General features: G+C 36.4%; 2 protein-coding genes across 4 annotated transcripts; both read left to right on the top strand.

The window, feature by feature from the left end:
- Positions 1-520: 520 nt before the first annotated feature.
- On the top strand, positions 521-11,169 carry LOC137958478 (protein TPR1-like). 2 transcript variants are annotated; one of them, XM_068805521.1, is made up of 26 exons: positions 521-656; positions 785-872; positions 955-1,134; positions 1,241-1,354; positions 1,730-1,888; positions 2,061-2,232; positions 2,349-2,478; positions 3,246-3,370; positions 3,522-3,654; positions 3,785-3,894; positions 3,986-4,055; positions 4,135-4,208; positions 4,290-4,385; positions 4,463-4,555; positions 4,690-4,817; positions 5,138-5,372; positions 5,487-5,654; positions 5,833-5,925; positions 6,549-6,701; positions 6,790-6,900; positions 6,997-7,173; positions 7,276-7,404; positions 7,521-7,616; positions 10,042-10,224; positions 10,302-10,477; positions 10,685-11,169. In XM_068805521.1, the coding sequence occupies exons 2-26, from the start codon at positions 793-795 to the stop codon at positions 10,899-10,901; spliced, it is 3,402 nt and encodes a 1,133-aa protein (XP_068661622.1). In that variant the 5' UTR covers positions 521-656; positions 785-792; the 3' UTR covers positions 10,902-11,169. The 2 variants fall into 2 exon arrangements, with proteins under 2 accessions (XP_068661622.1, XP_068661621.1); XM_068805520.1 differs by having other exon boundaries at positions 2,343-2,478.
- An 8,982-nt stretch (positions 11,170-20,151) lies between these two features.
- LOC137958857 (probable polygalacturonase) lies at positions 20,152-24,781 on the top strand. Of its 2 annotated transcripts, none has more exons than XM_068806039.1 (7): positions 20,152-20,276; positions 20,577-20,676; positions 21,532-21,855; positions 22,358-22,478; positions 22,570-22,744; positions 22,827-22,897; positions 23,809-24,781. In XM_068806039.1, the coding sequence occupies exons 1-7, from the start codon at positions 20,173-20,175 to the stop codon at positions 24,474-24,476; spliced, it is 1,563 nt and encodes a 520-aa protein (XP_068662140.1). In that variant the 5' UTR covers positions 20,152-20,172; the 3' UTR covers positions 24,477-24,781. The 2 variants fall into 2 exon arrangements, with proteins under 2 accessions (XP_068662140.1, XP_068662141.1); XM_068806040.1 differs by lacking the exon at positions 20,152-20,276 and adding an exon at positions 20,304-20,367.
- Positions 24,782-26,041: the final 1,260 nt, after the last annotated feature.

The raw sequence follows: 26,041 nt of genomic DNA, 5'->3' as shown, positions 1-26,041 counted from the left end.
TATGTTCTCGTTTCCGTCGTCTCGGAATTCTCGTAGCGTCGCCTATAAATATTTTCCTCTAATATTTTTTAAAAAAAATTAGTTTTTGAAGTTTACAAAAATCCTATAAATAGAAATTAGTGTTATAATTATAAAAAACAGAAATAAATATTATTTAATATTTTTTTCTTCATTATTAACTATTGCTTTAATCTAAATTTTAAATGAAACGGGTGAGAGATTTTAAAAAGAATAGAGAAAAAATCGACGCGAGAAATTGACGACATGTTTGAGGACGAGAAACCGTACGATTTCGCCCGGGTCCCGACAGCGTGATCGATGCGGTGGACTTTAGAAGAATATTCATTGGATTTGAGTCCGAGCTTCGAATCCGCGGAAACTGAAGCACCCCAGCTACTTATCCAGTTATGATAAGTACGAGTACTTATCAAGGTAGTTAGTGTACGTATCAGTGATAGGTCGGCGCAAAAAGGAAGACCCTGCAAAACGCATCGAAGAAAGCGAGACGAAGTTACTCATTTCTTTTTCTCTCTGTTTCCATTATCTCTTCGGAGCTCTTGTTGAAGATGAATGTTGAAACCCTAGAAAATTCTGCCATGAAGACCAATATTCCTCTGTAGTCTAGACATTTGACTTTCCTCTTCAATTTTCACGTTGTAAGCGTCTTTTTGTTTGGATTTCTACTGCTGTCCTGGTTTGTTTAGCTTTCTTTCTTCTTTAATTTCCTCGTTCATAACGGTTATGGTGGGTTCCTTCTTGATCTCTTCTTGTCTTTCTATTTTAGGAGAAAATATGTCGTCACTGAGCAGAGAATTAGTGTTTCTCATCCTGCAATTCCTTGATGAAGAGAAGTTCAAGGAGACAGTTCACAAGTAAGTAGACTGCGTGTTATTATTTTTCCGTTCATTCCATTTTCCTCTTCAGGATTGATGTGGTTTAACGTTTCGGACGCAGGCTGGAGCAGGAGTCTGCTTTTTTCTTTAACATAAAATACTTTGAGGACCGAGTGCAAGCTGGCGAGTGGGATGAAGTGGAGAAGTACCTGTCTGGATTCACCAAGGTGGATGACAATAGATACTCGATGAAGATTTTTTTCGAGATCAGAAAGCAGAAGTATCTCGAAGCTCTTGATAGGTATGCACGGTTTGCTTTCTATGATTTATTTTGGGGCAATTGGCTGGACTCTTTTTCAATAAACTTTGTACTATGCTTAATCCTTTTTTTTCTGTTGTATGCTCAGACACGACAGAGCAAAGGCCGTGGAGATATTAGTGAAAGACTTGAAAGTATTCTCAACATTTAATGAAGAACTGTTTAAAGAAATCACTCAGCTTCTAACTCTTAAAGACTTCAGGTATATTTTTCTTTAATGTTTTATCTATTTGGGCTATTTTTTTTATAAAATAGTGTTAGAAAAAGTTATTGGTGGTCACCAAGTTACTTGATGAAGATGACGCAACTGGAGTACGTCCTGGTGTTGGACAATTCTTAATCTCGAATGCTAGAGTGGTGAAATGCAAAGTTTTCTTATGGCTTCCATCCATTGAATTGTTTCTCATATAATTACTTTCTGCGCCATGTTTTCACTTTTATTTGATGATTTTGAATCCAAATTTTTTCCATCCATTATTTATGTGCTCCCTATGTGGTTCTCTCTGTTGTATTTGCATTTCAAGGGGAATGAATAACGTTAATATGGATTGTTTTGTTTCCCTTTTTTCTAATGCAGGGAAAATGAACAATTGTCCAAGTATGGCAACACAAAATCAGCTCGTAATATAATGCTCATTGAGCTTAAAAAGCTTATTGAAGCAAATCCTCTATTCAGGGAAAAGTTGGTATTTCCCAGTTTGAAAGCATCAAGATTGAGAACTTTAATTAACCAAAGGTAAATTTGTACTTCAGCATATGAATTGTACAGTGAGATCCGTCTCTAATTTTTGCTGTTCTTAACCATAAAACAGCTGAGGTTACTATTTGTAATCTTTCTCCCTGAAGTTAGTATTACATATATAGGAATTTAAGGATGTTTTCATTTGTATTGTGTACCGCTCTGGCAGTTTGAACTGGCAGCATCAGCTTTGCAAAAGTCCAAGACCAAACCCTGATATAAGGACCTTGTTCATTGACCATTCATGTGCACCTTCAAATGGAACTCGTGCACCTACACCTGTCACTGTTCCGCTTGCAGCAGTCCCCAAGACTGCCACATATGCACCTCTGGGTCATGGGGTATGATCTCGTGCTTCTGTTTTTTTATTGGCTCACATATGTTTGCTGCCCCCCCCCCCTCTTTTTTTTTTTTAAATTAATTCTAACTAGAAACTGTCCAATACTATTAGATGCAGCCTTTTCCATCCTCTGCAGCCGCTGCAAATGCTAATGCTCTAGCTGATTGGATGGCAAATGCTGCTGCTTCTTCATCTGTTCCATCTGCTGTTGTTGCTGCATCTTCAATACCTGTTCCTCCAAACCAAGGTTGCCATCTATTGGCTCTATATAATTATTTTGTGAGTTGGCTCTGTGTAGCTATCTTTGTGAGTAGCACCGTTTAGGTTAAATATACTATGGACAAAGAATGTTTGGTAAGGATCACCTTCTGATATGGTCCATCAGTGGGGATTATAAATCCTGTAGTTTTTTTCTTCCTTTTTTGAAACTAAAACTTTATTTTTTTCTTTATTTATAGTCTCTTCATGGTTTCCTGAACTTCTTCTAGCCGATAGATTATTATGCTATGTACAAATAGTTTGTTATGCTATATACAAATAGTATTTGAGTTTACTGCTAGAATGTGTATGTGTGAGCATTGGGAGTTTTTTTTATCTTTTGTATGGAACTTTTGGGAACCAAATTTTCATTTTTATAGCTGTCATCCTATGCTTCGATGTTTAGAGGATATTTATGGAAATGGTGTGCAGGCAATTTTAAGCTTTTGGTTTTTAATTGTTTTTGGATTGAAAATAAGAGCAATAGGGATTTGAGGACTGAAACTCCTCAAGATGGTTTTATATATTAGTTCTCAATAACGTAAGTAGTTATTTGCTGGTTCCTCGTCTTCATCTTTGTTTGTTTAGATCCTTCTGCTTTACCTCTAGAAGGAGAAAGTCTGTTTCTAATAATGAACATATCAATATGCAGATAGTTAAACTTGTCAGATCATATTCATTATGTTATAGTTAGATGTGGAGGACCATTGCATTTGTACATTGATATTAATCTATCTGATCTTATTCTGTTCTCAGCGGTATCTTTATTGAAACGTCCAAGAACTCCTCCAAATGCTTTAGGTATGGTGGATTATCCAAATCCTGATTCTGAGCAGTTAATGAAGCGCTTGAGGTCTGCTGCTGCACAACCTGTTGCTGAGGTATTCAATTTAGTATTTGCAGTTTCTGCAGAATCTTGAGATATTTTATCTTGTTATTTCTCTGAAAATGGGCTTGCTGGTACCGCTTGATTTTAGAGTTATTTACTGCACACAAACAACTCACTAGCTATTTCTCTCTTTTTATATTCAGGTCACTTATCCTGCACCAACACAAGCTTCATGGTCTCTGGAGGATTTGCCAAGAACAACAGCGTGCACTATCAATCAGGGATCTTCTGTGACAAGCATGGATTTTCATCCTTCTCATCAGACATTACTTCTTGGTATGAGTTCAACATCTTGCATGCCTTTCAAATGAATCTAGGAACTACTATCCTTTTGTTTTTACTTTTTATTGTAGCCCGGATCTGAAACTTCGCTTATTGTTGGTAATTTGGGTTTCTTCTTGAATAGTTGGGTCTGCCAATGGTGAGATTACTCTTTGGGAAATTGCATTACGAGAGAGATTGGCTTCAAAGCCATTCAAAGTATGGGATATGGCAGCTTGTTCATTGCCGTTTCAGGTCATTATCCGCAAAAATTACTAGTATGTTTTTAATACATTTTTTACGTGACTTTCACCTCTGTATTCTTAATGCTACTTAAATTTTATAGGCTGCCTTTGTTAAAGATACGTTAATATCTATTAGTCGAGTAACTTGGAGTTCCGATGGAAATTTAATGGGTATGTTAACTGTTGAAATCATTGGCTTAATTTTTCTTCAGATAGATCTAGTGTTTATAAATTTTATTTTGTTGTGCAGGGATTGCTTTTACAAAGCACTTAATTCACTTGTATGCTTATCAGGGACCTAATGATCCACGGCAACATCTAGAGGTGACTGGCATTCTTTTGTTTATTGACAACCAAGACTTGAAGTAGTAGCTAACAGTTACTAAGGATTGTTTTATTTGTCAGATTGATGCACATAATGGTGGAGTCAATGATTTAGCATTCTGTCACCCAAACAAGCAATTGTGTGTTGTAACTTGTGGAGATGATAAGCTAATAAAGGTAAATACTGGATGCTGCTTAGAACCTTGACAATCTGTGATTTCCAGAATGTTTCTAACCAGTAAACATATGTTTAGGTCTGGGATTTGACTGGACGGAAGCTTCATACTTTTGAGGGTCATGAAGCCCCTGTTTATTCAGTTTGCCCTCATCATAAGGAGAACATTCAGGTTTGGATGGAGGCCCAATATCTTACTGATGGCACCATTTTCATGGAATAATAGACATTTAAACTTGTTAAACTCATGATTATGAACTATCATTATTGGAGGTAACTTAGCTTTATTTCTCGATTTTTTTGCAGTTTATTTTTTCAACTGCACTTGACGGAAAGATAAAAGCTTGGCTGTATGACAATATGGGTTCCAGAGTCGACTACGATGCTCCTGGGCATTGGTGTACTACAATGCTTTACAGTGCTGATGGAAGTAGGTAAGATGCAAGGAAACATCTCTCATCTTTGGTGATAGTGTGTTTGATTTGATTTTTTTGTTGTTGTTGAAAATGGTGATAAGCTTTTAGGAAATGCTTATCACCAATACTCCATGAGGTAGCTTGTCTGTAAATTCATCAAATATATAGCCAAATCTTCAAGGCGCTGATTTCTGTGATACCTAAGATATGACATTTGCTGAGTCCCCTTCACAATACCGGGGCTGGAAACCTTTGGGCAGATAATCTCAGACCATTGAAAAGAAACTGTAATGCTAGTACCACAGTTACAACGTTTTTTTTTTTCTTTTATTGCTTAGGTTGTTTTCTTGTGGGACAAGCAAGGATGGGGAGTCTTACTTGGTTGAGTGGAATGAAAGTGAAGGGGCCATAAAGAGGACCTATTCTGGATTTAGAAAAAAATCAAACGGTGTTGTGCAATTCGATACAACACAAAATCATTTTTTGGCTGCTGGAGAAGATAACCAGATTAAGTTTTGGGATATGGACAATGTGAATCCTATTGCAACAACAGATGCTGAGGGTGGACTCCTGGTCAGGCTCTTTTCTTATTATTTTATATTTAAGTGTGACTTACCTGAGAGGTAATTTGTATTTTTTTTCTTTGAAGACATGTGAAATTTGTTATCATTGTATTTATTGCATCAGAGCCTGCCTCGCCTGAGGTTCAACAAGGAAGGGAATCTTCTTGCTGTAACTACTGTGGACAGTGGTTTCAAGATCCTTGCTAATGCAGATGGGCTTCGATCACTGCAAGCTATTGAAAGCCAACCCATTGAAGCATTAAGAACGCCTGTTGAACCTAGTCCTATTAAGGTCTGTAGTTCTTAGACACACTTGCCCTCTATGGTAACACAGCTTAAGTTCATAGTGACTGGCAAAGTGTGCCTTCCTAGTTTTAGACCTGCCTCCTCCCCTTCTTAAAGTTAAGAAATAGAGTAGGTTAGGTTGTTCTTGTTATCATTGTGCTTACTCTCTTCAAATTCTTACTCAGGTGTCTGCTGCTAATGTGGTTACAAATATGGCTCCGCCTATCACTAGAGTGGACTGCTTAGACAAAACTTCCCCTGGAAGGCCTTCTGTTCTTGTATGTGATTGGAGGAATGGAAGGGGTTCATCTTATTCTTTGTTAATCATTTTATTGTTCTATTCACTTGATTTCTGTAGTTTGTTGCCCTGACCTGCTACTTCCTTTGGGTAAAAGCTAACTGTGTGTGCAAATTTTGATATTTTTTACACACATTGTGTCATGATACTGGGCCCATATGTGGCATTCCACATCATAAAAATTATCATGTTAGAAAAAGACTCACTCTTTCTATCCCTTTCTCTTTTCTTCCATTCTCTTTTATCCCTCCACTTCCCTTTCATTTCTGTCCCTATGCCTATTTGCTTTTGTGATCTTGGTGGTAGAATTGACTATGGTGATAATGGAGACCTCTTGGATTCTGGAGAAGAAAAGGAAAGGAAACATATTAAGAAAAAAGGAAACAGCAAGACGGAGAAGAAAAAGAGTAAGGTGAGAGTGAAGGGAAAGGATGTGGTGGTGGATGGGAAATGAAGGTAGAAAGGGACAAAAGGTACTTTTTATGACATGGTGGTCTTTGATGATGTGGGAAACCATATGGTTACTACAAATGCCTAATCAGCTGCTACATCAGATGTGAAACTTTGTCATCTTCTTAAGTCTCTCTTTGTTATCTCTTTTAGAATGGGGTTGATCCTACAGCTAGAAGCATAGAGAAGCAACGTGTCTTGGAGGAGACAGCTGATAAAGCAAAACCTTGGAAGTTGACTGAAAAAACTGATCCTGCTCATTGTCGAGTTGTTACCATGCCAGACAACACAGAGCCTCCCTGCAAGGTCTATCTCTTTCTGTAGATATTCTTGTTTTCATGTCTATTCACTAGATTGAAGCTGATAAATGGTTCAACAACATATTTTGTGTTAGATTGTGAGACTTCTTTACACAAATTCTGGGGTTGGCTTGCTAGCACTTGGATCAAATGCAATTCAGAGATTGTGGAAATGGAGCCGCAACGAGCAGAATCCCAGTGGCAAGGTAATAGTTCCTTTTTTTTTATTTTCTGTTGGGTTTGACACGTTAATAATTCTTTATTAATGACAAAGAGATCACTGAATGTGTTGACTGTCATAGGCCACCGCGAGTGTTGTTCCACAACATTGGCAACCAAATAGTGGTCTTCTTATGACTAATGATGTCTCAGATAGCCTTGAAAAAGCTATTCCATGCATAGCTCTCTCAAAGAACGACTCATATGTGATGTCTGCCTGTGGTGGGAAGGTCTCATTGTTTAATACGTTGACTTTCAAGGTAAGCTTCTTCTATTAAACAGTGGGTTTACTTCTGCATGGCAAGCGTAGTGTTACTTAGTGAAGAAAAGTGTCTCATTCATGGATTTGCATGGTCTTGCAGGTAATGACAACATTCATGCCGTTCCCACCAGTTTCAACATTCCTAGCTTTTCATCCGCAGGACAACAATATCATTGCAGTTGGAAAAGACGACTCTGTAATCCAGATATACAATGTGAGAGTGGATGAGGTAATTCTTTGCCCCAAAATTTGAACTTTGTTAAATACTACGATGAAGTGGGTTTTAAATAAAACTTTATTTTTAAATACTTCTTTGAAAGGTGTCTTTTTTAAATACTTCGCTAGGTAAAATCACGATTGAGAGGTCATCAGAAGCATATAACTGGTCTAGCATTTGCAAATAACCTGAACGTCCTTGTTTCTTCTGGTGCTGATGCTCAGGTGAATCATTTGGGACTACTACTTTATCATTAATGATGCAGCCATGCAGATGTTAATTTGTGCAAGTGATATTGCTTTCCATGAGGTGTTGTTTTCTTTCATGAGGTTTCATTCATATGGAAGTGTCCACAGTTATGGGATACGGGTATCTTTGTTAGTTGACTTTATTATATATCAGTTGTTTATGTGGAGGTGTTAATGTAATTTATTGTATGAAAACTTAAGAGTTGATGACTTGAGAGAGAGAGAGGCGGATGTATCTAATCCTCTTTCTATCTCCAGTTATAGAGCAAATTGACATCTCTTTCTTATGCATTTTACCTACTCTTTTTTATTTGTTGTTTCTTTTTCATTTTTTCATTGTTTTTCTTTTTAAAAATTTACATGAAATAAAGAGTGTTGGTTGCATTTATGTTTCTACTTTCTCTCCTTTGCCCTGGGAAACGATATATTATCCACTGTTTAACTCGGAAGAATTGCACAATTTTCATGTTGAGGATTTACCGAAAAGGGAATCTAGGGGGGGGTCTCAATGCATGCTAATTTGAGTAAGTCATTGGTTAGTACTGTTTGAGGTTAGTTGAAAGAAGGCAAATAATTAGTAAAGGTCGCACTCTGTCAACCCATTAAACCTTACAAGTGGAGCTTGGGCATTTCACATCATAGTAGTCACTGCAGTTGCTGGGAGTCGAGGATAATCATCCTTGAGAAGAATGATGGGTGATAATTATGCCAAATAAAAAAAGAAGTATGATAAATATACAAAGAGAGATGATAAACTTGCTCAACTACCTGTACCTGTAGATGCCCTATGATGTTGACTGGCCTATAAAGGGGGTTCTGACAACAGGAGCGGTCTGGTATTAGGGATTGATGCCCTTCATCCTTTAGTGGGCCAGGCCACTGTCAATGGACAGTATTGCAAAAGTAATATGGTGGGAGCAAGTAAACCAACATATTGTGGCCCCGAATGTCTTGAACTAGGATATGTTTCAGAGTTCCATAATTACTGAGAGTGCAAATGGGGATGGCTATCTCATTCTCCTTTGTGTACCATCTATTAAAAAGATTTTATTTTTTGACAAGCATCTAGGCAACAATGGCTTCTTGGAGTACTGCTTGTCATATACCAATGCTCAACAAAAAGTTAACCATCTTCGCTAATGAAGAAGTTATTTTTGGAATTTCTGTTTGACCAATTTTTTGAAACCTGGTTTAGTGTGGCCGGGACCGGTACTCTAAACCAGGTGATAACTAACAAACCTCTGATTTGCTTGAAGATGGAAATTCTGATTGGGTCAATCAGTCCAACTGGGAACGGGCTGATCATACCCAGCTAGGTTTCCGCCGTTTATGTAATTTGGCAGTGGGAGAATTTAAAGTCGGCTATTTGATTCTTGACCAAAAATTATAAGTGAACCATTACGCCACCATCCATGAATATGTAATCTAGAAAAATAAAAGAGTATATTGCAAAATCATCTCATGAAAAGTGATGCTCCCCTTCACAAACAGACCCTCATATTTTGACATTGTTTACAAAAGCCTGTAAGATTCTTCTTTTACTCTAAAAATGGTTTGGATGTGTATTAGACTTGGTTTTAATATGATCATGACAGTTGGAATGAATGAAGGTGGTCTTTTGACAGGAAGTAACTAAGGTTCCTTCTGAGGTTCCAGTGTCAGTTAGCAGGCATCAGCATTGTAAAAAGGAATTTTTCTGACTGAAATGGTTTCTGGGGGAAATAAAAATTTAGGCTGAGGCGGATCTTGTAGTCATAGGCTGCTGTTTTTCTTGGTGTTGTATTTTGAACAACAAGGGATCACATATGTTCCTTTCTTTTTTTCTTTCTTTTTTAATTCTGAACCCCTTGGTAAGATTTGAACCCAATCAATGTAGCCATTGGACCAGAGGCCCAAAGGCCTAATCCAGAGACTTCTCACAGATGACCTGGTCAAAAGGAGCAATTTCTCACCTAGAACCTTCAAAGTTGGAGGCTAATTGGGAGATTATGGAGGTGATGATTTTGTTATATTCGTAAGATGTCATATTGAATGCAGTTTCATGACTTGGTATCAAGCTGGAGATATGAGAGGATTTAGATTTCTATGCTTTTCCATCTTTGCCTCTTCAGTCTCAAATTTTGTTAAACAAGTTAAATTATCATTTAAATGGCTGATATATTTTAGACAGACATGTAATAGCTAGGCATTAGCTAATTCATTTTTATATAGATGTTTTTGTTTTTCATTTTGGTTCTGTGTTTGTACTTTCATATGATTATGATCCTTTATTTGTTTATTCTCCAAGGAAGCATTTTTTTTAGGTGTTTATAGTAGTTCATAATCATACTTCTTAGTGGCTAGATTGGCTTTGTAAATAAATATGCGTTTTTACTATGATTCTAACAGTTAAAATCTGCAGCTATGTGTGTGGAACACTGATACCTGGGAGAAAAGGGGGTCGATCCCAATTCAACTACCTGCTGGAAAGGTAGCAGGTGGTGATACACGGGTTCAGTTCCACTCTGATCAAATACGGTTGTTGGTATTCCATGAAACACAGATAGCAATATATGATATCACAAAAATGGAACGCATTCATCAGGTAGAATTCACGACTCTTAAGCATGTTTTACTATGAGCATTGTCAACTAACTTCTCATCAGTTACTTTCGTTTGCAGTGGATCCCACAGGATGTTTTATCTGCACCTTTATCGGATGCTGTATATTCCTGCAATAGCCAGCTAGTATATGCCACTTTCTGTGATGGAAACATTGGTGTTTTTGATGCCGATAGCTTGAGACTTAGATGTCGCATTGCCCCGTCTGCGTATTTGTCTCCTGCTACAACAAACAGGTAACTTAACTGGTTTGCGGCACAAAATGATGAGAATTGGTTCCGTTGAGGATCTCTATACTTCTTCTATGTTGTTCATATCCATCACTTCAGATTATGTTTGTAGTCTATTTTGGAGTGTCCCTGTCAACTTGGTGTTACATTGACAATGTAAGTTATTGTTGTTAGACTAACTTCCACTGCGAAATTTGAAATCTTTGTTTGCAGTGGTCAACAAGTATACCCCCCCGTTGTAGCAGCACATCCAGACGAGCCAAATCAATTTGCAGTTGGGTTATCTGATGGGTATGTCAAGGTGTTAGAGCCTCCAGAATCCGAGGGTAAGTGGGGTTTGCCTGTGCGTGTTGATGGTAGTGTAACGAATAGAAGGACAAGAGTTTCGTCCACCAACAGCTTGCCAGCAGCTGAGCAAATTCAGAGATGATAATCAGAAGATGTATGTAACAGTAATTTTTTTTTCCCTTCTTCGTTTCTCCCCCTTTTTTGAGTTTTGTATGTTATGCAAATGTACCATAGTGGGTTCTTAAATCCCTTTAGGTGCCCTCACATGAAGCGAAACAAAAGAGAAAAGAACTAAAGCAGATGTAAGAATGTATATTGATATCATGTTAGATCTTTTGATTCTTGTTTTGGCCAGAGCGGGTTTTGAACTTTTCTTCGTGATCTTCTTGGACGTATTGGTTACAATGTGGTTGGGTGAACTTGGAATTTCACTATGAACTGTGCTTGGAATTTGTTCCCAATTGTTGACTTCCGGTTTTCGAGAGGATATTCGTTAAACAATTTTAAGTGTTTGCACAAGCGTGTCGGAACGGTGTTGGTGTGCTGGGGTTGGACGCTAGTAAGTGGTCAAGTGAAAAAGTCCCTGCATGTGTTACTTTGGAATAATCAAAGAGTGCCTTAACATGACATATGTTCGCATGAGGAGACCAGTTCAACAATTTCATTGTAAATTGTGAGTAGAATTTAATAGGACTTGCTGGATTTCTTGCTTGAATAGATGAATTAGCTATTCTGGCCCGATTGATTGGATCTCACGAGCACAGTTTTGCACCATAGAGAGAAGTAGGTTTTTTTTTTTTTTTTATTATGGAAAGGAGGGCGGAGTGAAACATGGGAAGCTTATCTCTCGATGAATCTTTAATATTAATGAGAATGGTAATTTTAAATATGAGTTTCAACCATATGATCACTAGATCCCTATTAAGATGATTTGATGATCGCCGGAGAGGATGACTCGTTGAAAAAGGAATAAAAACGGCTTGCATTACCGTTTCAATCGGAACTGAAAGAGAAATCATTTTAGAAACAATTATCTAGGGCAACATCGGAATGGCCCAAAAGGATACTCAACATTGCAAAGCAAAGCTAAATCCTTGTCAATAGTATGGAGCCAACCACCATAATGATACAGAGAGAGAAAACATTTTTTTTTTTTATTGAAGTCCATTCACTTAGTTGTTGTACAAATAGCCAACTCGACAAAGGTAAAAAGAAAAAAGAAGGAAACAATCACGTTCAAGAAGAATGTTTGCAAGGACAAAAGAAAATATGACCGTTCAGACGGACATCAAACATCTGAACTATATATATGTTCCAAAACATTGCGGAAAGACCATGATAAGTCTCTTTATCTATGTGAAACTATTTTCTCACAATTCTTAGTTGAGATTTTATAATGTTTTACAAAAAGAAAAAAATATTTCTTTCCATCTCGAACACCTCTATTTTTTTACCCTAAAAAACATCTGCCAAGGCTCCCCATGATCTCTAGTAAGCTCATTCATAATTTGAAATCAAAATAGGAGTAGAAATTTGAATATTTGAGAAGTCATATTTTAAGGATCTAAGTATTTTTTAGCTATTACTTTCAAATCTTTATTTGCATAGCTTTGTTCATGATAGAATCATATTACCCATTATAGAAAGTTTATTTGAACTGGCATTTGCATTAGTTTGAGATTTAGAGTTGTGCATCAAAATTGAAGTATAAGTTTGTGCATGAATCTTGTAATCATCTAATTATACTTGGTGGAATATATCTGAACTTAAGCTTTCTCAATATGAGATTAAATTACCTTATTCAAATTATTGTTTGTTTGGTTGATATTAAAAAAAATCCAAGTGTATAATCTTAGTTTGAAATCAATTAAGGTCAAGTAAATATCAATTGAATATCTTCCACTTATATTTTAAAATCATTTCATACATTGAGTTTTTTTTTTATTAAGTGCCACAATTTTAAAAACTAATCCACATTTTATCAAGATTTTTAATTTTAAAATCAAGTCATTAAGGACTTACTGACTTTCAATTACATTGTATATGCACATATGTTTGGTTATGCTTATCTTTTATAATTGTATTGCAAAAAGAAAATCTGAACAAGAGGCCATTATGAAGGGTTGAACTGTAAGCAAGTAACTCTTGTAATCAAAGGTCGAGCCTTGTGTAGGCAAGACCACCTCTCATCTCAACTAAATTGAGAGAAACCAATGGGGCATGGATTAGTTGCTAATAAGTCCTTTGTTGGGTCTAAGCTATATTGCTTAGTTGACTATTGAAATCCTTTTGAAAGTATTGAAAGGTAAATTGTGTTTATTATTGTGTGAGTTATGAGTCCTTATGTAGAAAAATTGTATTTTAAACCCTGTTGTGAGTCTAAGAAAGTGTGCTTAGAGAGCTGTTGTAAATCTTTTTTTGAGTTTAAGCAAGAGTGTTTAGTTAGTTGATGTTAAATCCCTTTGTGGGTCTATGTCAAAGATCCTTTTTTTTATTATATATCTATGTAAAAGTGTGCATTATAAAGTGGTTGATATAGTCAATTCAATGGTCTAAGTCTTTGTGTGGTAGCATTGTACTTGGCTATTGAGACCATTTGATATCGATCTTGTTTGACAACTTGAACATAATAAATTAACTCTAAGGAACAAATACCTTGAGAGTGGATTAACAATCTTAGATAAAATTGTGAAGCACTATAAATTTCTATATGTTCTTTGTGTGTTTTATTCTTTGTGCTTAATCTTTGACTTTGAAATTAATTATACGAATTGGAATTATTCAAAAGTGGGAACACACACAAGGTAAAATAAAAATAATAAAAAAAAAAAAGATTAACAAACGTATTCACCTATTCCTCTAGGTTTGTTTCTCATGGGACCTAACAATTGGTATCAAAGTAAGCATACTCTGAAAGCCTGATTTCAAGTTGAGTACTAAATGTCCTGATTGAGAATTAGAATAACAACATATTAGCTTCTATTCCCTTAGGAATGTGTAGTTATGACAAATACGGATAGTATTACATTATTAGAGGGTCCGATCCTTGTGCCTCTCCATTATTTGATGACAATCAATATTAGTTTTGAGAGTACAAAAAAAGTGTTCATTCAATCAAAGAGTCTAGACATGTGAGAATCTATTTACAATGAATCTCATCTTCTATCGCAAAAGATGATTGATTGATTGATCTTCAAATCTGTGAATGATTGGGGCAAAATGAACATTGTCAAGGTACATGGCAATACCATGGTTATGGGACTATTGTTCAATGCCTTGAATAATGAAACTATTGATTTAGTTTTATCCTATAAATTAACCAAAGAAATTTGAAAAAAAAAAAGAGAGGTTGATTACTTTAAGAACATTGAATGTACCCCTTCTTAATATGAGTGCTCACCTAGGCACAAATGTTTGATTGACAACATTATCTCAAATGAAGATTATGAAATTAGGAGTGAGAGAGATGAGGGACCTGACTTAGGAGAATTACTATCCTTATCAGGAGAATTACTATCCTTATCAGATGAATCAAGTAGTGCTCTTAAATGAAAAACCCAAGAAAACGAAGAGCTCGGTGTGCAATTCAATAGGTTAGAAAAGAAAATTAATATTTGAGAGTTTCTTGAGATTGAGGCCATGTTTGGAACCCACATAAAAGGAAATAAAAGGAGAGAGAGAGTTATTTTCTATTGTTTTGCAGTAGAGAATCATTGAGAGAAAAGAAAATAAGAGAGAAAATCACTTTCTCTCTTAGGGTCTGTTTGAAACCCCTAGAAAAGAAAAGAAAAGAAAAAAGAAAGTGATTTTCTGTTGTTTGGTAGCAGAGAAGCATGGAGAGAAAAGAAACTGTATTTCTCTCTTAGTTATAATATTTTCCATCTTAAAATTTTTCATGGGCATCCAAACAAGAAAAAAAAACTATTTTATTTTATTTTATTTTATTTTCTAGGGGTTCCAACAAACCCTTAGGGTCATAGGGCAAAAGAGTTATATGAAAAAGAAAAATAATTATGAGAGGAAATATTAAGTTCACCGAGGAAGTGAAGATGAGACCAAAAAGTGCCCATGGAGCAAATAATGGGAAAGAGAGTAAGGAGTCAAAAATGAATAAGAGATTAAGAAGAAGAGACAAAAAAAAGTAGAGGTGGCCCCAATAAAGATGAAAAGATCCTAGAATTTGAAGAAAGACAAAAGTCATGAAAGGAGAAGTTTAGGAATGATGGAAGAAAGTTAAGAAGGGAGTGATATAGTTTGTAAAGAGATGAAGAAGAAGAGTCAGAGAGTGGCTCCTCAAGCAATGGTGGAACATTGGTTCCAATGTGCCAAAACCAATAGGAACCCAAAATGTATGAAGATTAGAGATGAAGATCCATCTTGATAAGCAAGAGGCGAAGGACCTAGATTAAAGATTGTGACAAGCTAGTTCCATCCTCGTGGGCTTATAGTTTGAAATTGATTCATACATTGCATTGTTGACCTAGGTTGATCCATTTCCCATATTTTTATGATAAAAAAAAACTTAATCTATTTGAGCTTATGATTGTAATTCAAATATTTTAGATGCATTCCATTCAAGAAACACACAATCGAGTGTATGAGGGAAATCGACAAAATTATTTCATGACTTCCTGCCAAAATGAAATGCTAAGTCATCTTAAATAAGCGACTACAAAGAAGTTTGAAGATTTGAAGAATTAGAGTTAAGACATATAGAAAAAGCTCAAGAAGTCTATCTTTGTAAGAGGATAGCCAACCAAAGTTTCAATCCTAAGGTATATGTGATCATTTGAGCTTTAAGACATGCATTTCTTCTAAAACCATATTTTATCAATACATATTAATATTTTGAAAGATTTAATTCCCTTAAGAAAGGCCTAAACCATGCTAAGAAATCAAATTTTCATATTGGCAATAGGTATGATCGATCATCCTACAAAGGCTTGATCGATTATTCAGAAGGTAGTCTAATAGATTTTATAAAGCATGATTGATCATCCAACATAGGCATGATCAATCGTACAAAATGGCGCAAGGAAAGACTTATAAAACATGATCAATCATCCACTATAGCTTGATCCATCATACCATTGCCTAACTAGTTTTATAAAACATGATTGATTAATCAATGATGCATGATCGGTCAACGAGTTTTGTAAAAGGTGTAAAACTTGTTGATTGATGCCTTAATTGATCATTGGGCTTAGGGAACTCAATTTTTTTAACATTTTACATGGTTGATTAATCATGTTTTTTTGTGGATCGATCAAACACCTTTGCAGTTTTTTGGAAACAGTAAAAAAATGGTTATTTTGGCTAGAAATCTTATAAATAGGCTCCCAAACTCGATAAAGAGCAATTACTGAGTATTTTATTGGTATACCAAAGCTTTCAAAAAATATTTTCATACTTGAAATTTCAATTTTTATCCTTTTTGTGAGAAAAAGGTTGAATCTGCCCAAATATTTCAATTTCTCTCAAATCTCTTGGCATTCCTAGTTAAATCAAAGCTCCACATATTCCTTTCACATGTTCTAAGGATTGGAAGCTTGGATCTCTTTAGGAGAAGTTTATCTCTCTTAAAAAGTGATAAGTTTTTCATTTTTCTTTTGTATTATCACTTTCTTTTGAAAGAGGTTTTCTAGAACTCTAAACTAGAAGGGGAGTACCCACTATAGCCAAAATCGAGTTGTAATTGGAAAAGATTTGGGTAGTGTAATAGGGTATTACACTTGGTTTCAAGAGAGTCGGAATCTCTTTACTTTTAATTTAAGCTAATAGAGCATATTACTTAAATTTTCCATGATTACCACTAGGGGAACTTAAAAACAAAAAAACAAAAATTGATCTCCTTGTGGTGTGTGCATTTTTTTTAAATCATTAGGCCCCTTCTTAATAAAACTCATTATGTGTTGTATAAAGATACCCTTCCAAATATAACTTATTTTAAAAAAAATTGAAAAAAAAAGATGATGTCTGGATAATGGTAATGCAAGAAGAATTAAATCAATTTGAAAGAAATCAAGTTTGAACTCTAGTACCTAAACCCTAAAATCAATTGGGACAAATAGGTCTTCAGAGCAAAATCGATGAAGCAAATAAAATTATGAGAACCAAAGTTAGGTTAGTTGCCAAAAAGATACCCTAAAATCAATTGAGACAAATAGGTCTTCAGAGCAAAATCGATGAAGCAAATAAAATTATGAGAACCAAAGTTAGGTTAGTTGCCAAAAAGATACCCTAAAATCAATTGGGACAAATAGGTCTTAGGAGCAAAATCGATGAAGCAAATAAAATTATGAGAACCAAAGTTAGGTTAGTTGCCAAAAAGATACAACCAAGAAGAAGAAATTGATTTTAAGGAAAGTCAAGCAATCGTAGCAAGGCTACTGGCAATTAGAATTCTATTAGCCTATGTTTGTCACAAAAACTTCAAATGTAACAAATGGGTGTTAAAAGTGCTTTTTTCAATGGGTGCATACAAGAGGAAGTTTATGGAAAATAATTCTAAGGATTTAAGGGTATTAGTAAACTAAACCACGTATATAAATTGCATAAAGTATTATATGGTTTGAAGCAAACTTTTAGAGCTTGAAAGGAGAAACTTAGTAAATTCTTAGAGAAAGAGTGGTAGTGTGGACAAGACATTGCTTACAAGAGTCATGATCAAAATTTGATCATTGTCCAAATTTATGTGAATGATATCATTCTTGGCTCAACTTACATCTCACTAATCGAAGAATTTTCTGAAGAAATGAAAATTGGACTTCAAGTAATGCAAACTACAAATGGACCAATGATAAACCAATCTAAATATACAAAAGGATTGCTTAAAATATTAATATTGAAAATCTAAAATCAATCAGCACACCCATGAGTTTGTAGTTAAAATTGGACTCGGATAACTCAAGTGGATCCATAGACCAAAAATTATATAGAAGTATGATAGGATCTTTATTATACTTATTAGCTAGTAGACCATATATCATGTTTTCAATTTGTCTATGTGCTAGGTTCCAATTTGACAATAGAGAATCGCACCTAGTGGCTATAAAGAGATTTTTTTTATACTTACTTGGAACACCTAACTTGGGATTGTGGCACTCAAACTCTTCTACTGTAAACTTAATTGGGTACTCTGACGCTGACTTTGTAGGTTGCTAAATTGATAGGAAGAGTACAAATAATAGCTACCAATTAATTGGAAATGTGAATGTGTCTTGGTTCTCCAAGAAACAATATTTTGTTATTCTATCTAACACCGAAGCTGAGTACATAGCAATTGAAAATTATTGTGCACAACTTCTATGGATGAAATAACAATTAGAAGACCACGGTCTAGAGCGAATTGAAATGCATATCTACTGTGCTAACATAAGTGGTATTAGCCTATGTAAGAACTTGGTTCACCACTCTCTGTCAAAACATAATGAAATAAGATATCATTTCATATAAGAGCTGGTTTAGACCAAATGATTAAAATGGAATTTGTCCCTACAGAAAATCAATTGACAAATATTCTGATAAAGCCATTAGGATTTGGCCAATTCTCTAAGTTAAAAGGCAAACTAGGCATATGCAGTCCTCCTATGTCTACATAGCTTAAATTTTTTAGAATTTGAAGTATTTCCCATTAGAAACGTGTTCAAAACCTAAAAAGGATAAGGAAAAACCAAATCAAAAATTTTCATATTGCATGATCGATCAACATCACAGATTGATCGAGTATCCCAACTTGAATGATCGATCAATCACAAAAAAAAACCCTATTATTAAACAAGGTTTAAAGCTCATTATCAAACTTAGGAAAACATTTTAAGCCAACCATAGCCTCAGGAGCTCCATTTCAAGCAGATTGCAAAGCCCTCCCACCATTAAAACCCTTCACTAACCTATATCGTATTACTTTAAGGCAGGGCCCAAACAAGCTGAAGAAAACTACTCCGAAATGCCCAATTAGAGGGTTTCATTTTTGCACCAAGTCCCAAAGGAGTCGGTATGTGAAGATATTTTTGGATAGAAGCATGATTGAACCCACTAAACTCGATTTAGGGTTCTATAGACAGAAGATTCTGGAGTTTGACAAGGTATTTAGGCCCTATGCCACCCTCTTGGAGGGAAGTTCAAGTCATGGCATTTACCCAAAGGTAGTCAAAGTATTCTATGCAAATTTATAGTTGGAAAATTTTAATAATGAAAAGCTCAAATTCACTTCCTAAGTGCAGAAAGTCTCTATATTTGTTGCTATTAGTCGCTCATCGATGCCATTAGCCGAGCCTTTGGGCAGACTCTAGTGAGTTTCTATAAGATTAGGATTAAGGATTTAGAGGGGTCTTAGGTCTGAACGCGGAAAATTTCGGTTTGGAAGACGAAGCAACCGTATCCAATAGAGCCCTTCTAGGATCCATTTAAAGGAGTAGTCAATGGCACCTTTGTGAAGTTTCAACAACCCGAGAAAAGAACAGGGATCAAAACTAAGGCTGCTGGGAACCATCTTCTTTAGCATAACAGTCGGTCGGAAAAGACATATTGGAGCAGGAGTTTACGGCTTAAATATGATGGATTAGAAGACCTTTACAAAGTGTCCATGCCCACCTTATGAATTAAGAATGAAGATCTCATCACCAGCAGTTGTTTTGGTAAAAAACATGATTTAGATTTCCATGTCGTGTTAAATACTTCTACCCATCTCATCAATAATCTCCGTCAGTGAAAGCATCTGTCATGAATTGGCTGCATCATCTTGTTTTGTTGATCAAGTTAGTCTCCTTCTAATTACAAACAACTTTAGCTGTATTCGATCAAAGTTGGGTAAACCTATTTCGAGAAAAAAAAAATTTCTAGATTCATTATATTTGACAGCTTCAAGTTAAGCCCAACTGGCCAGATTGGATCGATTCATATACTTCTCTCTCTCTACACTCTTTTGATAAATAATTTGTAGAAAACGAAATTCAAGTTCTGAAACAGAAGTTAAAATCATTGAAGTAAAAAAATAAAATTCACCAAACTTGGAATCGAGTGGGTAGTCTACTTTTCTCATAATCTATATCATAAGACAGGGGATCTTTGGTGGGTCAATTCCTTCACTCCAGTCCAAGAATCCAAAAGTCTGGCAAAGAGCGCCGCTCGGGCGATGGCAATTCCGGTAAATGAAAGGCATCCGGGTATGAAAATAAGAGCGAGAAAGAGGGGCATGAATGACGGCAAAACGAGTCTGTCTGTCAAGTGAGTGAGTCCAGGCTAGCATTTGAGCCATGATTGATTGTAGGACCCATTTTGTCCTGGCACCCACATGCGTCTCGAAACCCCATGCACACACCTTGGTGTTTAATTTTTATTTATTTATTTCTTCTTCTTCTTCTTCTTCATCTTTGTCTCAGTTTTGATCTTTCCCTTCCCTCTTGATAAAAATGGTGACATTTGATTTCATTTTTAGGTTTGAGGTGTGTAATATATGTTTATTTATATACAAAACACTGAAACGGAAGCCCCTACCTTCTCCTCCCGCTTGCAGGTGAGAGCGACTCTGTCGCATGGAGCCGTTTTAGCGTTTTGGTGTCGGCAAAAGTGCTTTAAATGGTTATAAATGCAAATGAGATTAATGGGTATTTAATACTTTTTTATTTTGTTTTTGGGTTCTCTGATTTTTTTTGTTATCTTTGTTTTTATTTATTTATTGCCGTTGCGTGTGTGCATGGAAAGGTGACCTTCTTTGGCATTTTTTATTTTTACTTGCTTATTATTTGGTGTTTCTGCTCGCATAAATACGCTCATGGTCTTGTTTATTGATTCTCCTCTTCTTCCCCTTGGTCAGTTACACTTCTTCTTCTTCCTGGGGCTGCTGGAGTTTCCATGTCTGCTGGTGTTGGCTGGGGGAGCACTCGTTGATGGGGAGAGGACTCATGAAGAGGCTAGTAAGTACGTTGGCGTATGAGAAATTGTCTAGGCGCCTTTCTGTTGATCTTTTATAGCTTTTGAAAGCGTGGGGAATCCTTTGCTTCTCCTCTCTTGGGCTTTTCGAAGCTATTTCTTGAAATGATAGGGAGTTTTTGGAAGTTAGAATTTGACGTGTTTCTGATTTTATTTGAGCGTTTGGGAATTCCAGTGAATTGGTCTCATTTCAATTTCTATCGTTAGACTCTCTGTGGGATTCGCTGTTAGCTTTCTTTCGAGTTTCTGTCTCCTATTAGTGACCGGTCGACTGTCTTTTTTTTCCTCTCTACAGATGTTTCTTCTTCTCACTAGTCGGCAAATTTTCGCAGTCCCCTCTTGGTTGCTGGTTATGTATATTATCGGTTATTCTCTTATTTTGGATTCTTTCTTCTTACTCCGCACTTCTGCTTTTCCCCGGGACTCTCGTCCGTCATGATAAAATGTATTCCCACTGACTATAATTGAACATTTTTAGTTTAATCTCGAGGGCTGTTAGTTTGCTTTTTTATTCGTCTGTCTCTTTTTTTTTTTCTGTTTTTTCTAAAAATCTGTGCTTTCTAAGGTTAGTCAATTACCACTGTTTGATTTTGAATTGCCTAATTCTCTTTAAGAAGAGACAATTGTGCTTGTTCAATTTACAAAACCAACATACTCTGTGCTAAATAGTTAGGGAGGTCAATGTTTCTATTCTTGTGATCATGGGTTTTTTCTGCAGAAATGCTCTGTCACCAAGTTTATTAAGTCTGTTCTGTTTGAGGCCTTGTTTGTACATTGATAGATTATTCAAGATTTTCTCATTTTCTTTCCTTTGTGCTTCTTTCTAACCTTTCTATCAGGTATTACTGCTCTTCATTGTGACATCAAGCAACGGTATCCAAGGCAGTGAAGGAGGGAGCAATGTGGAGTGCAAATATAAGACTGGCTTGAGTTTGGCTCCCAGACCTCACAGTGTTTCAATTTTGGAGTTTGGAGCTGTAGGAGACGGCAAAACTTTGAATACTATAGCCTTCCAAAATGCAGTTTTTTATGTCAGATCATTTGCGGACAAGGGTGGGGCGCAGCTTTATGTTCCACCTGGAAGGTGGCTCACTGGAAGTTTCAATCTCACCAGTCACCTCACACTGTTCTTGCATAAAGATGCTGTCATCCTTGCCACTCAGGTTTTTATCCAAAACGGATTTTTTTTTTTTGTTATCTCCATCTTGTTTTCTGTTGTTGTGTTTGATTCTATTTGGTTTTAAATCATAATCAACTTGACCACTTGGTTTGGCCTGGATACGCTTTTTGATTGCCTATGGATTCATATTACTTTGGTGTTTGAAGGGGAGCCCATTTTGTAGTAATCTTGAGGGGAGATTGCAACTATCCTTTTGGTTAGACATTTTTAGGTTTGAATTTGTCAAGCATCTTGTGTAATGCCTGTTTCTTTAAGGTATTTTTTTATCTCACTCCTTTGCCCTTCTAAGGTATATTAAGATTTGAACTTTAAGTTTCTTCCATAGTCAATGTGTCATGCCCAATTTTTTGTCCAATGTCATCCCAAATTGCTGTAATTCTCTGCATGTATTTCTTTCTTTTGCTTCTGGAATGCATTTGAGCTTTTGCTTTTTACTTAACTTAATCCCATTTATTAAACTTATCCTATTTTCTTTTCTTATATAGGACCCAGCTCAGTGGCCAGTTGTTGAACCTTTGCCTTCATATGGTCGTGGTATTGATCTTCCTGGAAGACAGTATCGCAGTTTGATAAATGGATACAAGTTGGAGGATGTGGTTATTACAGGCAAGAAAATCTTCCATAGAAGAGGACCAGAGTTCATAAAATTCCCTATTTTCTTTGTAGCAGTTTTAACTCTGTCTATTTTCCAAAACAGGTGATAACGGAACAATTGATGGCCAGGGTTCTGTATGGTGGGACTGGGCACGCTCTCATTCCTTAAATTATAGCCGCCCCCATCTTGTGGAGCTTGAAAGTTGCGATGGAGTCCTAGTTTCAAATTTGACTTTATTGAACTCACCTGCATGGGGCATCCATCCTGTCTATAGCAGGTTATTGGAAACTTCATTGGATTGGATCATAAACTTATAAAAAATTTCTCCACAAGTTGATTTTCTTTTTGGAATGATGCAGCAATCTACAAATACAAAACATTACTGTTGAGACTCCAGCTGATTCTCCCTATACTAGTGGCATTGTACCAGGTTGGTGCCAAGTCATCCATTTCATGTAGTTACCTGCTCAGATTTTGCTTTTATCTGTATTTTATTTATAAGGCTTACTTTTTCATCTGCTTACTAAGTGCTTGACAATTGGTATGGTTTCAATTACACAATGAGCCTTGGAGTTGGCAAAAAGACATTTTCAAACTTCATTTTATGCCAAAAACGTTGAGGGAGAATCTCTCCAATGTTCATGATGTAAACCTCTTTTTTTTTGGAATTGCCGGCGGGAATATTCCCACATAGGTTTAAAAAATCATGTTGTTATTTGCCTGAGTATTTTAGCTAATCATTTTGGGATTATACCTTGACCCAATTTTGGCATATTAGAGCTCGACATCTATTTTAATGGGCCACCCTACTGAAGTCCGTCCTCATTTATGTTGTCAGTGTCTTAGGCAACCTCAACCTTAACTTTCAGAATAAAATGATATTATGTACTTGAACTTGAACTTGAATGTATTCAAATTCCATCTGAACTGATCTACTGTAGATAAGTAGTAATACAATAAGCTGACAAGAATACATAGAAATGAGTTGATTTTGATTTAAAAGGTGGAGAAGATCACTAGGCTTTAGAACAACTTGGGAAGTTAAAGTATGGAATCTAGCAGGCTAGATTGAAGGGTTTTTTACCATGTCCGAGCACATAGAGACTGATGTGCACAAGCTAGTTATGAATTCAGCATTGTAGCTGGTGATATTCAATCTGAAACTGCATTGGTATTAGACACTTGACATTGCTTTGACTTAGTAACTTATGGTCAAGTTCTCAATTTGTTGAAAATTCTTTCAACTAATCTTTGTATATTTCCAGCATTTTCTTTTCTTATCTTTCTCACCATTAAAACTATGTGTGTTGGAAACTCTTAAGTAGTTCATTTGCTCTGCAGATTCCTGTTCAGGGGTTTGCATTGAGGACTGCTACATTCATGTTGGATATGATGCAATTTCGCTGAAAAGTGGATGGGATGAGTACGGCATTTCTTACAACAAACCTACCTCAGATGTATACATCAGCCGTGTTTTCCTAGAATCATCTGCAGGATCAGCTCTTGCATTTGGCAGTGAAATGTCTGGTGGCATCTCGAATATACATGCAGACCAATTACATATCTATAATTCTTTCACTGGTATAAAACTCAAGACAACTGTAGGCAGAGGTGGGTTCATAGAAAACGTTCTCATATCAGACATACAGATGGAAAATGTGCAGCTCGCACTTGGAGTCACGGGCCAATGTGGGGATCATCCTGATGAACTCTATGACCCAAATGCATATCCTATCATTAATGGTATCACCATTAAGAATGTGATTGGCACAAACATCACCAAGGCAGGAGACTTGACCGGAATCCCTCAGGACCCCTTCACAGCTATCTGTCTCTCAAATATTCTCTTGTCTGTCACTTCTGACCCTTCTACTTCCTGGGTTTGTTCCAATGTGGTAGGGTTCTCCCAATCTGTTTTCCCTGAGCCATGTTCTGATCTTGAAAAGCCAAATTCTTCTACAGTTTGTTTCTCTCTCTTTCACTCGAGTGGTGGTGTAGAGGCCTTATGAGACTATCTCTATGAATTCTGTTTCCACTTTCTACAACTCCTGTACAATTGAGTCACAACCTTCCATTCCCCATCTGAACTGGTGTTTTCTTCATACGTTATCGAATCCTTCTCCAATAAGTTTCCCATTCTCGGAACCCCTCTGTTCTTCTTCAATTCCATATTCATATTCATCGATACGTTGTTGCATTGAAGGCCACACGGTGTGATTACTTGTACAGCTTCATTACTTGATTCATGTGTAAGGAAAATTTTGGTAGTATTCAGACTCAAATAAGTGATTGATACTTTATTGCTTTTCCGTCATTGCTATTGCATTTTCTGCTATAATACTTCCGGGAATGCTCGAATCCTGCAACCGAATCTTAAAAGAAAACTAGACTACCCATCAGTTCTTAAATCTTGAATTACAGGGCAGTTCTTATGTTCTTTCAGCTTGATGTTATTTCAAGATGAAGCTCCACTAAACCATGGCTCAAAACTTACAGAAATGCTGGATTTTAACATGGTTTACATTCAGAGATGGTGTCTGAAACAAAAGACTAGTAAAGCGAAGTGTTTTTCTATGATTTCTTCGTAATATTTGAGACGAAGTTGTTGAAAGCATGACAGCAGCCTCTGTCCCACCCACAAGAGCAATTATTGGAGCAGATAAAGACAATTTGTACTGTCCCAATTCTGCAAGTCCATTCTTGGTGTGTCACGGTCGCTATAAAAGTTCCTTTACCAAGGATATGGATCAATTCTAAGCTCTATTTAACCTTGATTTTTGTTTAGGATTAAACAAGCCTCACTGAAAGCCACTGAAGAAGGAAAAAGATTGAAAAGGAAGGACAACTGCTTCCAAATATGAAAGATCCTTGTGGCTCTTCTGAACCGCACATGTCAGGCTCACATCTGGGTCTACTTCTACCAACTCGAGCGCATTTTCAGCGCTTTGGTGGCGGCTTCTTGTCCGCTAATTTTACAGGCAGTTAGACACATTACTGTCGTTAATTTTACAGGCGTCAACTCAAAGAGACGACGGTAGACGAAAAGCCAAAAAGGATCTTTCTCGTCTCGTCTTGCTCTGGCATTTTCTAAAGAGCAGCTTTCAACTAGTTACACCATTTATTGGAAATGATACGGGATCCATGCTAGCCAAACAAAATCTGCTTGCTTCAGCTTCCGCAAGGAACTGAGAATCTATTGTTCACAAGAACATTTGGTCACTGCAGCTTCTGCTAATTAGTTTGGGCAACAGAAGCCGGATGTCAGTTTGACCAACAGATTGTCCATCTCTTGTCTATTCGTTATGATCATACCCAATGATAGGATTACAAGGTTAAATAACAAAACAATGAAGACACCATGATATCTAATGTTCTGTTGTTGTCTCAAAATCTGCTGCTACACAAGCTCTCAAGGTTACACCTCCAAGAAAAATGGAACCATTATCACCGAATAGCTCAACTGGGTCAGACTAGAACCACGTCCACTGTCATCAACTCTCACACACTCCCCTCTGCATCACTTCCAGCTATTGTACCCAAATAAGATAAACTCTGGTTTTCTTAATCAGGAAAC

The sequence above is a fragment of the Aristolochia californica genome, unplaced genomic scaffold, assembly GCF_029961685.1.
Source record: "Aristolochia californica isolate CCGP_79_NKW_82.1479 unplaced genomic scaffold, dmAriCali1.0.hap1 SCAF_3, whole genome shotgun sequence".
Taxonomy (NCBI): Eukaryota; Viridiplantae; Streptophyta; class Magnoliopsida; order Piperales; family Aristolochiaceae; genus Aristolochia; species Aristolochia californica.
The sequence above is the reverse complement of the archived record's forward strand: the minus strand, read 5'-3'. Positions and strand labels throughout refer to the sequence as shown.

What these genes read in the sequence shown, in the direction of transcription:
- LOC137958857 (XM_068806039.1), top strand. Translation starts at nt 20,173, where the DNA reads ATGGTGACATTTGATTTCATTTTTAGGTTTGAGGTGTGTAATATATGT. An exon ending in CCTTCTCCTCCCGCTTGCAG is followed by an intron (nt 20,277 to 20,576) that starts GTGAGAGCGACT and finishes CCCCTTGGTCAG; the next exon opens with TTACACTTCTTCTTCTTCCT. An exon ending in ATCCATCCTGTCTATAGCAG is followed by an intron (nt 22,745 to 22,826) that starts GTTATTGGAAAC and finishes GGAATGATGCAG; the next exon opens with CAATCTACAAATACAAAACA.
- LOC137958478 (XM_068805520.1), top strand. Translation starts at nt 793, where the DNA reads ATGTCGTCACTGAGCAGAGAATTAGTGTTTCTCATCCTGCAATTCCTT. An exon ending in GAGATGATAAGCTAATAAAG is followed by an intron (nt 4,386 to 4,462) that starts GTAAATACTGGA and finishes ACATATGTTTAG; the next exon opens with GTCTGGGATTTGACTGGACG. An exon ending in CTTCTGGTGCTGATGCTCAG is followed by an intron (nt 7,617 to 10,041) that starts GTGAATCATTTG and finishes TAAAATCTGCAG; the next exon opens with CTATGTGTGTGGAACACTGA.